The following is a 14708-nucleotide window of genomic DNA, read 5'->3' as shown; positions in this document are numbered from 1 at the left end:
ACATTGCATTTGACACTGTTAACATTGCATTTGACACTAAATTACATCTTTATAATTGTTGCTACTAGTTTCAATTTACTTGAGGTAAAAGTTATATTAATGACACTGTAATGACACTTAATGACTTTGTCATAACTGTTGTCACTTGTTTCACTTTACTTGAAGTAACAGTTAATATTAATGACACAGTAATAACACTTAATGACATATTCATAACTGGTGCTACTTGTTCCACTTTAATTGATGTAAAAGAAGAAAGAAAAGTCTGTTATTAAATCATTTGACCGTGTAATAAAGCTTAGTGAAATCTATTTCTTTTGCTTTATTTCAGGGAGTGGAAATATTAATCATTGTTTTGTTAAAGCTTTTGCTAGTGTAATAATTAAATCATTATGACTAGTATTATGACAAATTTATGTTAGATCATGATTTCTTGGTTAATGACAAGTTGTCATAACGAAGACATTTTGAATAATGTCAACTTTGTATTAAGTGTCATTATTTACCGAATGATGCTTTATGACAACAGTCATAGCTATTCATGAAGACTTATTGATGTTCATGACAGATGTTATGTCATGTTTATGACAGTGTAATGACAGTCTTATTCAACCCCCTTCAAATAAAGTGTTACCCAATAGTGATAGTAATATTAATGATAAAATAATGGTCAGTGCAAAGTAGCCTGCAAATTTTTTGGTGGGGGGCGGTGAGGGACCTGGATAAGGGCTAGGGGGGCGCTGGTCCAAAAAAGGTTGAGAAACACTGGTCTAGAATAATGTCAAGCTGTCATAACGAAGATATTTTGAATAATGTCAACTTTGTATTAAAAGTGTCATAATTTACCGAATGACGCTTTATGACAACAGTCATAAATATTCATGAAGACTTATTGATGTTCATGACAGGTGTTATGTCATGTTTATGAAAGTGTCATGACAGTCTTATTCAACCCTCTTCAAATAAAGTGTTACCGACTTTTGTGAAGTAGCGTAGGTTTCATTCACATTCCCATCACATCTGCATTGACCAGCAAACCCCTAATACACATGCACGTCATTTTTCATTTCATCCATAGCTCTCTAACCCCTCTCCCTACAGAGTGATTAAGCTATTCATCTGAGACATTCAATAACACACACACAATCACAATCACATGCGCACACACATGCAAAAAACTATCATCAAGCAGAATTACACCCACCGTTAACCCTGCAACACGCCTAGCAACCAATCAATACCAGTCCACCACTGTGTTCGCGCGTGTGTGTGCGCGTGTGTGTATATGCTTGGCTTCTAATATCCTTTTCCCACTCAATAATTGCTGGTTGCTAATAATTGCTTGTCTGTCTGCCTAAAGGCTATTGTGTTTATTCAATGGTGTGACTATGTGTGTGCTCTTGTAACTGGGAGTGGCAGCTATTATGTTTATCCATGCAACAGTGGGCTATAAATACCAGCATGCATGAAGACATATGAATCAATTCCCTTTAAAAAGACACAGCAGATTGAACAGAAGTGGCGGGGAAACTAGTAACAAAAGAAATTTGACAAAAAATACCGATGGGCGTGAAAGGAAAATAAGACTCTAAGAGATTAGAAAAAGTGTTGGTGAGTGTGGTTTTTAATGTATTGTGGACACAGGTGGGCATTACATTTAACAGCTGGGTTCAGAAACAAACAGGTACTTAGTTTTATTCTAATCGGCGGGCGAGGCAGATATGTTTTATTTTTCTGCTTTATTCTCCAAAGCTTACCTGATCAGGCCACTTGGAATTTTTTTTTTTTTTTTTTTAAGATTTCTAAATGTTGGAATAATTAATTTTTTTTCTTCAAATTTAGAAATTTACATACATTCCTCTAGCATCTGAATTACCTTTGGACAAATATGTTTCCTGGAATTTTGGCCTACCTCTCCTGACAGAACTAGTGGAACTGTTCTGAGTCTTATTTGTGGGCCTTCACACTTTTCCTTCTCTGTTCACAGGGTTCTATAGGACTGAGATCTTTGTGATGGCTTTAAACTTTGTGAAGCTTTAACTTCCTGATTGATGTCTTGAGATGTTTCTTCAATATTTCTACATAATGTTCTTTCCTCATGATGTTATTGATTTTGTGCAGCAATGTCTCATGAAGTAAAACAGTCACATTAGGTGACTGCTTTGATTATGACAACAGTCAGTGTTTTCAGTCTTGTTCTTCTACAATACTCTTCCTGACACTTTGGCTGATTTCTTCAGTGTGTTTGAGGTGTTGCCCTAATGTTGCCCATCCTTGTGGACCTTCATTTAACTCAGATGTTTTGAATCAGCAGCTAATAATGCAAAGCATCTTGGTGTACTTAATCTTCTGATGTCTAAGAGAATACTAACAAACTTACTAAAAAAAAATCATTCTGGTACTTAGGAAACATAAATAATTTTACTAATCTGAACTGACATTAAACAGGGAAAAATTAGTCTTATTTAATGTCAGACAGTAATAAAAAATATGTCTTTTCATAGATTGTGCATATTCTATTAGGATATTGAAATATACAGTTTTCAGCTGTACACTGCATGTGCAACTAACACTTACTATCCTCGTGTGTCTGCAGAAGGGTGGGTGCACTGCAGGGGCCGTCTCCAGGTGTGGTGAAGCAGAGAGTGGAACCGTAGTACCAGGTGAACTTCCTGAGACCACTGACTAATCCTGTGTGCCGGGAGCTCGGGTAGTCAGGAGTGATGGTTACCACTCTAACCTCCTCAGGAGATTGTTCAGGCCAGACCAGGAGCTGTGGTAATTTAGAAAAATAACAGCAGGTGACACAAACAATAACTAATACATCTTATCAGAATCCTGCAGCAGTAATTTATTCTCAATCTACATTTTTTTATTTGTCACAGGGGCTTCAGGCCAGGGAATAATTTTTAGAATAACTCAAATTGCATTTTGTAAGCACACACATAATTGCGCCTCCACACGAGCTCTGGTAAATCTTTTTATATTAGTTTAAAAATAATAAACAGCAAAACAATTTTCAGGTTCCCCTTCCAAGAAAAGTGATTTGAATTCTAATCATTTGCTTTTTGATTGTACCTCGTAAGCATTGTCAGTCATAACAGCGACTAATAAAAAAACAGTTTCTTATTTTCCGTCCAACTATAAACCTAATAAAAGATTTATTGTTTCTACAGTCAGTTTTGATTTAGATTAAAAAACAGCACTCTTGTTGGAGTTTCTATATTAGCTAACAAACTGTGAAATGTGAATGTTGGCAGGCTTTAACTGGTGATTACTCACAGGCAACATTAAGATGGGTTGTCAACATCTGAAGCTCCTTAAGAAAAGGTAACAAGCTAAAACCTGATGTCTTACTCATTATTATACCGAGGTTAGTTTCAAGATGTCTGTGGATTTAACCTTAAATTGACGTGGCGTTTGACCCAGCACATAAACACTCTGCATTTGTAGTAGTCTGTGAGAAATATTTATTATTAAAAGCTTTTGTGTACACATAATGAAAGTACAATAGTTTTTATATAATCTAAGTGGTTTTATTGTGTCAGTGACACTTTCATTGAAATATATTTTAATGGATGTGAATCTGACTGTATGATTGTACTGAATTGATTTTTTTTCTCCATAACAGTCAGATATGTCACTTGACTTAATTGGCACTATGAAAATAAACCAAATTGACGTGAATAGAAAATGTGGCACCAGTGAATTAACTAAAAAGGCAATTATGACTGTAGAGTTACCCCACATGGGAGAATGTGCTTCTAGATTTCTTTCTCAAGAAGTTTTATTATATCTTTAAAAATACTGGAAATATGTTTGGAGGGCCTGGTGTAGATTGGTTATAGGTGAAGGTCAACAGCGAGCCTTGGGCTTACATCTGGCAGTAGCCTCTTGCAGGAGACTACAAGCAGCTCTACAAGCAGTGAAACACATGATTTGTTCTGTGAAGAAAAAATAAAACTTGGCACAGTAAGGATTCACATGCATACTTAAAATTAAATTAGCAGATCAAAATGTTTATATCTGTCATTTAAACAAAGCTGCAGTAGAAGTCTGATGAAAGATTCAAACAAAACTACATCCCCTGGGTTCAAACCGTTACTCATCTACTTTGTAGTGCAAATTTCTCCAAAAAGGAAACGGATAAATCTCATAGCAAAAGAGCCAGTGATACCCAGAGACATCTGAGTGGCTGCTCTTCCCACTTCCTGCAGGTTACACCGCAGCACCAATGCTGTTATGGTAAAATAAGGTCCTCTATTATGATTTCCTTTCTGCACAGTGCAGTTTAGGTACTTTGAAAAAAAAGTGCTGATTTGATATCCTCAGGCACCCTGTGTTATTCCACATTCAAAGGGTGCTGAGAGGATTTAGATCTTTCCTTGATATAGTCATGTGAGGGTCTTTGGCTGGGCTGAAATCGAAACCCAAAGATTGCTAAAGAGCATGAACAGCAGCGTAAAGTGCCCGTAGCAGACTGGATGATAGATAGACAGACAGACTGAAAGATTTATGGTAGGTAGGTAAGTAGGTAATAAATGTTATTAGCTCTGCACTGAGTAAAGTCACTTCCAAGGGCGTGAAAGTAGAAGAGAGGAAACTTGAGAGAGGAGACTTTGGTTCTTGGCGACGAGTTTACAGCTGTTATTAACTGTATTGTATATAGTCAGTGATGTGTGGGGGAGATTAAATGAGATGAGGTTTTGCTTCATTTTCACTTTTAATTAATATTATTATCTACTGCCCTTTCAACAAGATGCGCACACATACACACGCACGCACACATACACACATCCTGAAAAGCTTCATGGATTTGCAGTGGTGGATCCGGTCTTCCAGAGACATCTAACAGAAAGCATCATGAAAAAGGATAGAAAACCATATAGTATTTATTGAGGCACAGAGACAACAATATCCTCGCCGTAAAACAGAGACCCCCACACACCCCACAGTGACGCGGGTGAGAATGCAATGCATTCTTTTTGTCATGTTAATCAGTTCCTGGGAGGGGTATGGTGCCACAATGCAGGCCCAGCAAAATCCAATTCTAGAACTGGTACATGAGGATCACTCACACAGTTCATCCCTTGCACTCATTGTGCTTCTTGTTCTGCTTCCTAAAAATGATCTCTATCTCTCCTCTGAAGCGCTCATTATTTCTTCCTGGAACTGACCCGAGACTGAGCCTGGCTGAGTGAATGAGTAAACAGCAGCCCAGCGGTCCTGGGAAAATAACCATTGTGTAATAACTCCTGGAAAATGTATTTTTGTTCCAAACATTGACCTACATAAACACACTCACATATCACCCATTATACAACAATGCTCTGTTCTTTTGGACTTTGAAAACATATCTTTATTTAGGAGCATCCACCACGATAAATGACCTGATAAATAATTGCTATTGAAATACTGATGATAGCGCTGCTGGTTTTACATCTGGAAACCTTATCATGCAGACTCAAGAGTCTCAAACTCTGGTCCAAGCCCCACTGCTGGTACCTTAGACGCTTTCATCTGCCAGGTAAAAGTGAAGTACACTCACTATGGGAAGATAAACTTAGAATTAGTGCTTAGTTTATCTAATAAGCACAGAGAAGAAAATAGCAGAATTAACCCTAATCCTCGTTGGAAAACCACTGAGGTTTAACTGCTCTGCTCTGTTTTCAGACTATGGTTACCAAATCAATCCTACTACAATGTTTTTCTCTGCATTTTGCAAATAAATACAACATTTAATTGTGAGTCATTTAAAAATGAAACTAACAGAAAATAAAACACTCTTATTACAGTAACCATTGCTGTGTTTTAAGCCTATAGAATCCATGTTGGATTTTACAAACTAATAATTGCAAAAACTCCAACTTGTAGCTTTGACCAACTTAAATCACACTTCTGACAAAAATGGAACATACAAATAAGCAACGTTCCAGCCAGCAACACTTCGGCAATTTTAAACTGATACATTTTTAAGAAAAAATGTATAAAATGTATATGTATTTTATGAATGTATTTTTTAGGAAAAAAAATGTATCACTGCAAAATCCTAAAATCTGAATTGTACTTTTTTAGGAAACGCAATACAAGAGGAAAGTAAACATATGGAGGGATGTTACAGTAACACATATTCAGGGCTTACCTTGTACCCCTGGTTGATGCCATTAATGAACTGTTGAGGTGGAGGGTTCCATGTGAAACGGATGGTGGTCGAATTAATAGCTACAACTTCCACTTCCTGTGGAGGTGCTGTGGGAACTGAACACAGGTACACAGACAAAATAAGTAGTTCAATAAAGTGAAAATGTAAGTTAAGAGGTAAAAAAAATTAAAAATTCCACTGGATTTCTCAAGAAAGCATAGTTGTGTATATTTCCTACAACTCCATTGTTCAACATTTTATGTCCTGTTCAGATCTTTTTCTAATTAAAAATATCTGCTTATACTGCTGAATCTAAATGTCAGACCAACTCATCTGTGCTAAGCTGCAAGATGACCTAATTTCTCTAAACAATGACATCCAATATGTTGCAATTTGCATTTATGTATTTTGCATATTATTAACTTTGAAATGACTTAATAAAGGTCTATTACAAACTGGGTTTAAACAATGGGTCACTGGATGAATCCAGAAGCCAGTTAGCTCCTCTCACATTAATCAGTTCGACCTCACAACACATAGCACCATTTATTGATTAAAGCAGAGGGATCTCATGAAAATCTGACATTTTATCCATATTAACATCTTAACTTGCAACAGGTACTCCAGTGAGTGAGCACCACACTTGCATCTTTTTATCTGAAACAACTCTTCTACCAGACATCACACATACTTCCTTCAGTCAGCATTGTTTTAAATGTGTTAAAATCTGAGATGTCAACATGACTAACCTTGCTTGGATTTAGGTATTATTTGATTTCTTTTGATTAATTAATTTTGATAAATATGACACACTGTTTTGTAAAAGTATTCATGTCCTTTAAACATTTCCACATTTTTATAAATATATCCATAAACCTGACTGTGTTTTCTTGGCATTTTATGCAATAGACCAACATAGAAGAGTGGACAATTGTGGACAAAAATAAGCAAGTAAATTATTAAAATTAATAATAATTTAAAGTATGGCATGCATTTGTACTCAGTCTCCTTTGCTCTGATACCCCTCAATAAAATCCATCAAAAGCAACTGCCTTCAGAAATCACCTAAGTAAATGGAGGCAACCTGTACTGCTGTTCTGTGGAGGCCTCAGAGATTTGTTAAAGAATATTAAAGAACAACCAGCATCATTGAAGATCCAGGAACACAGCAGACAAGTTAAAGTTCAATCTGTAATCTGAAGAGGAGCTGCTGAAATTCACAGCTCAGGTGGGAGAATCTGACGGCAGGGTAACTACTCACTCTGCACTGCTCAGATCTGGACTTTATGTAAGAAAAAGCCTCTTAAGAAGAGTGGCTCAAAGAAAAGGAAAAGGAAACTTTTTCACTTAGGTCAGTACTGATGATGAAGCATGGTGGGGTGGTGGCAGCATCATGTCAGCATGCTTTTTCAGTGTGGACAGGGAACCTACTCAGCGTTGACAGGAAGCTGGGTGGAGCTAAGTACAGAGCAGTCATGGAGGTATACCAGTTAGAGGCTGGGAAATATACGGGAAAGGGACAAAATTCACCTGAAAACACATATCCAGAGCTCCAACATAAAGGTTTACATCAAATAATATTCATGTGTTAAAATGGCTCAGTCAAAGTCCAGACCTAAATCCAACTGACGTCTTGTGCCAAGAGTTGAAAACTGATGCTTAACAAAAATTTTCATCTAATATGACTGAGTGAGTTATTTTACAAAGAATGAGACTTAGTTCTGTAGATGTGCATAACTGGTTGTATCTGTAGTAGCAGTGAGATGCTCTAATGACTCTAGGGGGCATGATTATAAAAGTGAGCACACTTTCCAGATTTAAATTCATAAAACATTTTGAAAACCATGTACTGTATCATTTTTCTCCCAAATCAAAAATAATTCACTACTTTTTTCTGCTCGTTTAGTAGATTGCATTATTGTTTTTTTTTGTTGTTGTTGTTTTATTGATGTATGTTACAGAAAATGAGTCTGAAGAGATTTTTTCCTGTATAAATAAAGGATTATAATAACATCATATATCACATGACCTCACAATAAAGATTTCAGGGCAAAAACTAGAATTTATAACATCAAAGCAATGCTCTGAAACTACAGCAGAACAGAAAACACTTTGCAGAGTCAATACAATCTATTAATGAAAAAGATTCAAAATACAAATATTTCACTATCCTCCTGCTATATAAACATCTAACTGCCAGTCTGTGGTGGCTCTGTGAAAACTACCAGAGCAGCTATTCAGTGGCAGAGAAAGAGAATCCATCATGAACGACTATTAAACCCAGAGAGAGGTAGAGAGGAGTGACCGTTAATCGTGTGTCTGTATGTAAGTTTGTGGGCATGTCATAGTGATTATATGTTAATGGGTTTATACTGCAACTCTAAAGCCTGGCTGTTGCATGATGGGAATGCCCTCTAAATCAGATTTTTTAACTAAAGGGGCTATATGACACTGGCATATATAAAGAAAACGCACAAACAGATTCTTCAGCCTGGAACGATATTCAAGAAACTTCTGCAATAGTGAGAGGCATGAGAAACGACAGGAAGAGTAAGAGGACAGAGAGGCAGACAGGAGATTAATTGATATTAAAGATGTTCTCTCAGTCTCTGCCATGCCGACCCTTCTCCCGGGGAGCAGCTCTTTGCCCCTCGCAGCTCACAGCTCCAGATAAAACTCTAAACTATGCCCTTCGGGGTAATCTCAGTATGCGCCAACTCCCGAGGCTGCTTGTGAGAGAGCAGGAGAAAAGTAATGTTATCAGAGTTTAACACAGACTTAAACCATATCCTCTCAGAGACATTGAGAGGGAAGAAATGTCCAATCCATCACAGCCACTCCCATTAAAGCACATTAGAATAATTAATGAGTCTAACTCTCTCTCCTGAGTCTATAAACCTGTCTCCAACTCTTGTAATGATGACTGTGAGTTCTATGTTCACATGTGTGAGTGGATCCACTCATCTTTAATAATTATAATATAACATTGGAGTAAAAATCAGCAAGAGACAAGAACATGTTTAAAGAAGATTAAACCTTACAACCATTTCTGCTCATCTTTCTTTTTTTCATGCTTATATTTCCTTCCTTGTTTACATTATTGATTTTTTTTATAGAGTTGAATGTGCATTCCTGGGAGCAGCCATGTTTCCTAAAATAAACACACTATTATCTGTCAGATTCTATATCTATGGAGCTGTTGGAAAACTCTTTCCCCATCAATTCCCTCCATCCCGCCACGCCTCCTGCTGCTTGTTAGCCAGATGGAAGATGAACTGGAATCCCTTCAGCACATCCTGGGTTGCCCTTAGAGTCTCCTCCCAGTCGACTGAAAAGTGCTTTGGCTGCTAGGGGATGCCTCGGGGGCAACTTTAATATAACTCAGAACAGCATCAACTGGCTCTTACTGTAATACTGAAAGGTTTTGAAGCTGCAGAGAGAGCCAGCATGTACTTGTCAGTCAACGGATCAGAACATTAAAAACAGGTGAGAGGAGTGGATCATGTCATCATTACATCATCCCTGTCTGTCAGGTCTGCTGTTGCTACAACAGATGTGCAGCTCTTCGGAGTTCATCAAATGTACTTGAACCCACTGTATCTTATCTCAAGACACAGTCGTCCAGGACTAAAATTACTGCATGTCCTGGAATCCTGCTGAATAAATTCAGCACAATTTCTTTCTGAAAGCAGCGATGATTGAAAATGTTCTGTATATTTGCTGTGAGAGGCATAAATGAGGAATAAAAATGTGCGTGTGCATCTCCACCGACCTCCCTGCAGTGTGTACTCTGTGACAGGCCGGCTGTACACGCCCAGGCCAGCTCCTGTGTAGGCAGCCACCTGAATCTGGTACTGAGTCCAGATGATGAGGTCCTTCAGCAGACAGTAGTTAGTCTCTGGGCTGCTAATATTCTTCTCTTGGTATTCCCCCGGCAATCCAGCCAGACGGTACCTAAAGACACACATAAAAGCTTGTAAATGCATAAAAGCTTGTAAATGGATATTGAAATTTCTTGTGCGGGAGACATCACTGCCGAATGATGCTCCTGTAATAAAACACAGAACTTATCAGATAAGAATTGTTCCCTCTAGAAAACCAAAACCTGAATCCCAAAGCCTTGTCTTTGGAGTCAACCAAGACACAAGAACTCTGGAGAAAAAACACCAGTACTTTCAGTACTTTTTTAGTTTCAGGACAGGATAGTTTCTTTAGGAAACATTGTGCATCACAAAGTGGCCATCAGATGTTAACCCAGAGAAGTTGTTTGTGCTCATATCTCAGCATTTGCAGTCAGAAGGAATCATTAACACAAAATCCAAAATCAGTTTTGGAAGCTAAGCAATGCAAGGCTCTAAACCTTGAAGTTGTTTTTGCAAGAAATATATCTTGTGAAATTATATACTATAATCTTTGAGTTACACCACAAACTTTCTCCTTTTCCTGTTCTTCTCCCTCCTTGTCAGTTGAAACAGTGTGAAGTCTTCATATTGTATTAACCACCATAGCAAAAACATTTTGCATTTGCAATAGCTCACAGTTTCCTTCAGTAAACCAGCTTATGTGCAATGTGGAGGTGTGGGTGCTTCTCTCCTTTGGGGATGTCTATTGAATACGGACAGCAGCACAAGCATGTGCAATTATCACACTGCACTGGTGTGATAATTGGGATTTGTTGAGTGTTTTCATCACAGCCAGACCAACGGTAGGCCACAATGCACACTAAGATTCATGTGCAGTCGAGGGAATTTTAACTCACTATTGGTTAATGTGTTTTTCACTGCAAAAGACTACTTACAGTCTGCAGAGGCTTTGCTAATTCTGGCTTTATGGTCTTTTTAAGCCTTCACAACTTAAAAATCAATGTCAAGTGGAAAACAAACCAACATTCAGATTGAACTGATCACTAAAAAGCAGTAAAGGATAAACATCCTGGAAGCAAAATGTTAATGAGCAGCCAGAGCCAAGAGGAGGGCCTAGTGTAATTGTATACTAGTATTTATCATGCATATTTCTTCCTTTATTTTATAAATGGGTCTTTTCTGCACAAGTCAAGACCTTTTAAAGATCACTAAAGACGATAAGTCTCTAATTTCCTTTCCAAATAGTGCACCTTGATGGCTTTTGCTTTAGTATGTGATTTAAACGATCATTTAAAAGAATAGATGACCCACCGAGAGACCAGGGAAGTGCATTACTACTTCAGTTTTGTTCATATCTGATAGAGCTGAATGGAGCAATAATCCCCATGTCAGCATTTTAATATGACACCTATTCTCTATAACAGGATGTTCCAACATTCTCTATAACAGGATGTTCCAAAAATGCACTGGCTGCATCAGCACTCAATCACACACACTATTGCACACACACACACACACACACACACACACACACACACACACACACACACACACACACACACACACACACAGAGACAAATACAAATTCTGAGTATGCACTGGGGGCCGACATCAGTTCTCTGCAGAGGAGAGAAGATAACCTCTCTACTTTCTATCTCTACCTGACACTCTGGGAGACGAAGAGGAGGCGGACGAGAAGGAGGAGGAGTGGGGCCAACGGAAAAGAAAGAAAATGGAGAAAATAGAAAAATAGGAAGAAAGGAGTGAGAAACTGGCAGCTGACACAAGAAGAAAAAGGAATCCAAAAGGGGAGGAAAGAAGGAGTTGGAGGCTGTGTCCTACAAAGCTGAAATGATACAGCGGGGATGTCTGAGTGTGTATTGCTGTTTTTTAACTGATTTCTGAAGTGGAGCCAGTGAAGTAGAATAAAAACTTGATAATTTCAACTACAATTATATGCAAATGTGTGTGTTTGAGACAGCTGATGACAGTTTGATTACACGGACAGTGTGTCATACTTTAGGTAGACATTACAGAAGAGGAGATCAGCCCAAGGACAGCAGCAACATCCTCAAAGAGCACTCGTCTCTGCATGTGAAAGTATGCAACCAGGTGTGGTTTTAAAATCTCTACATTGTGTGTAGAGATTTCTATTCCAAATATATATCAATGTGTCGCTAGAGAGAACTTTACCACTGATCTGTGTATTTTGTATAAGTGTGCAAACATCTTTATTGATTGATGAATATTAATATCCGTCCATTTATCATCTACTATTTACAATACACATACAAATGTCAATAACAATACTACAATAAAAGCAATAAAAGTGGAATAATTTAATGGTTCCAAATGTTTTTTTGTTTTTTTTCTCTAAAATATTTCAACGTTAGTCATTTAGCCAATTCAAAAAAAAATTGATATTATCTTGAACAGCATTTCATCACTCGTTTCTCAATAAATAAGTCCGTATAGCTATTTCTTACCAAGAGATTTTTATTTTTTTATTTTACATATTTGGTCAAAGTTTCACTATGTCCTTAGAGTATAACATGAGACAGATAATGTGTGAAAAAAAATCAACCTCTTCTTGGCTCCTTGCAGTGCTCCTACTGCCATCTACAGAACTACGCAGCTCCCAGGCAGGAACAACAAATCAGAGGCTGGAAGAATATGTGATTTGATATGCTGTGTACATGCTGTTCACTCCCCAGTAGCTGTTGTTTATTAGTCTTATGCTAGAAATTACATTTCCAACACCATTTAAAATGTTCCACTTTTATATTTCTGTCATTTTCCCAAAGGTTGTGGGCACCAAAACAGACGCTTTGTGTTTTCTGGTCAGTTGACATGGCCTGGAAATTCTCCCAGGTATAATTTTGACTTTAACCAAGCCAGGAAAGACCTGCAGTCATTTAGATTTTTTTTTCAGGGTTCTTCTCTGAGCTTGTGAATTAATGATAAGTCTGCTCTGGTAATTATCTTTTACTAAATGATAAAGCTGAGGTGATGGTGTTTGGACCCAAGCCCAAAATGGTAGCTCAGTCCCTTTCTGTTCATGGCTTTAGCCACACTCATGAAGCCAGATTGATTCTGTTCTTGGCTTTTCTAAACATTTTAAGAACATTACTAAAACAGCACTTTTACAAATTAGGAATATTAGGAAAATATTAGGAAAATCAGCTAATTTATAGCTGATGTAGAAACTCTTATTCATGCCTTTGTCTCCTGCCATCTTGATTATTGTAGTTCTTTATTTTCTGGTCTACCTCAAAGTTCTTTCCATCATCTTCAACTTACAGAAAACACTGCAGCTGGAGTTCTCACAAGACCCCATGAATATCAGCACATCACTCCTGTTCTGTCCTCATTGCACTGGCTCCCGATGACTTTAAGAATTGACTTCAAAATGTAATTTTTTTTAAAAATCTCTGAAAAGTCTTGTATCATCATATTTAACTGAGTTTCTTACCCCTTACATCCTTTCTGGTAAGCTCACATCCTTAAATCAGCTACTACTTTCCACTCCCAGAGCTGGACTGGTGACAGAAGAAGGAAGGGCTTTCATGGTCAAAGCTCCTGATTAGTGGATTGATCGTCCTCTAAATATCAGACAGGTCTCTTCATTGTCTTCTTTTAAATTATGGATTAAAACTTACTTGGATAATAAGACTTTTAATGTGTGAATTACTATTATTATTATTATTATTATTATTATTATGTTTTTCTTGTCTGCTTTTCAACTTCTTGTGATTGGGGGATGATGTTTTGTTGTTGTTGTTGTTGTTGTTTTTTTGCCTACTTTATATTGTCATATTGTCAGAGAGGTTCCAGTCATTTATTCCACAGGTTTGATTGTAAACTGGCCTGGATGTGACTTGTGAATTTAAGCCAGGACAAGTTGTTATTTAATAATTAAATCATGACTTAAATAGGTGAGCAGTTATATTTTCAGATAATGTTAGGATAATATGGATAGCTTTTCCCCTTAATAAGTGCAATCATATGAAAATGCTGCATGCATTTTTGTATTCACTCAGGTTATCTATGTGTGGTATTTAAATTTACTGATGATCTGAAACATTTAAGTTTCTGCTCTGTACAAATGAAACGAACGAATGAATGAATGAATGAACTTGTTTAATCCCAGAGAAATTCACAAATTTCAGAACAACATGCAAACTGCAGACACATATATATACACTATATAAAAGTGTTTCTCAACCTTTTTTGGGCCAGTGCCCCTCTAGCCTTTATCCAGGTCCCTCACCGCCCCCCACCAGAGAATTTGCAGGCTACTTTGCACTGACCATTATTTTATCATTAATATTACTGTCACTATTGTAGATGTTTTGATTTTTATGCTTGTTTCTGTATTTATCATCAACAATTATTTCCCAGAGAACAAAGAAGCCATGGGAATAGAAATTATTGTCACAGGTGTCTACAAAAAAATGCAATGAACATTCAAGTTAAAATAGGTAGGTCTAACAGCAGCCAATCAGAGTGGAAAAAATATTCTTATTTTGTGCCATTTTCTAGTTGTTAAATCTTGCACAAAATGATCAGATAAAAGATGAACAACATGCCAGTTTAAACTTTGAACTATTTGCAAAACAATTGAGCTCTGCAACATTAAAACATGGATAGAACTGGAACTCCATTCATCATAGCTCTTCTTCTCCTCAGTGTTTTTGTGAGTT

General features: G+C 37.2%; 1 protein-coding gene across 2 annotated transcripts in view; it reads right to left on the bottom strand.

Moving 5' to 3' along the window:
* The window catches only part of sdk1b (sidekick cell adhesion molecule 1b), a 226214-nt gene that overhangs the window by 87281 nt on the left and 124225 nt on the right, over positions 1-14708 (bottom strand). For both annotated transcript variants that reach the window (XM_007540753.2, XM_016665260.1), the window contains exons 15-17: positions 9915-10096; positions 6143-6258; positions 2578-2773 (exon numbers count right to left, since the gene is read on the bottom strand). In XM_007540753.2, coding sequence (XP_007540815.2) covers positions 2578-2773; positions 6143-6258; positions 9915-10096 — 494 coding nt within the window. The remainder of the gene's footprint in view (positions 1-2577; positions 2774-6142; positions 6259-9914; positions 10097-14708) is intronic.

This window comes from Poecilia formosa, unplaced genomic scaffold (genome assembly GCF_000485575.1).
Source record: "Poecilia formosa unplaced genomic scaffold, Poecilia_formosa-5.1.2 Scaffold559, whole genome shotgun sequence".
In the NCBI taxonomy this organism is placed as follows: Eukaryota; Metazoa; Chordata; class Actinopteri; order Cyprinodontiformes; family Poeciliidae; genus Poecilia; species Poecilia formosa.
This window is presented reverse-complemented; position numbering and strand designations above follow the sequence as displayed.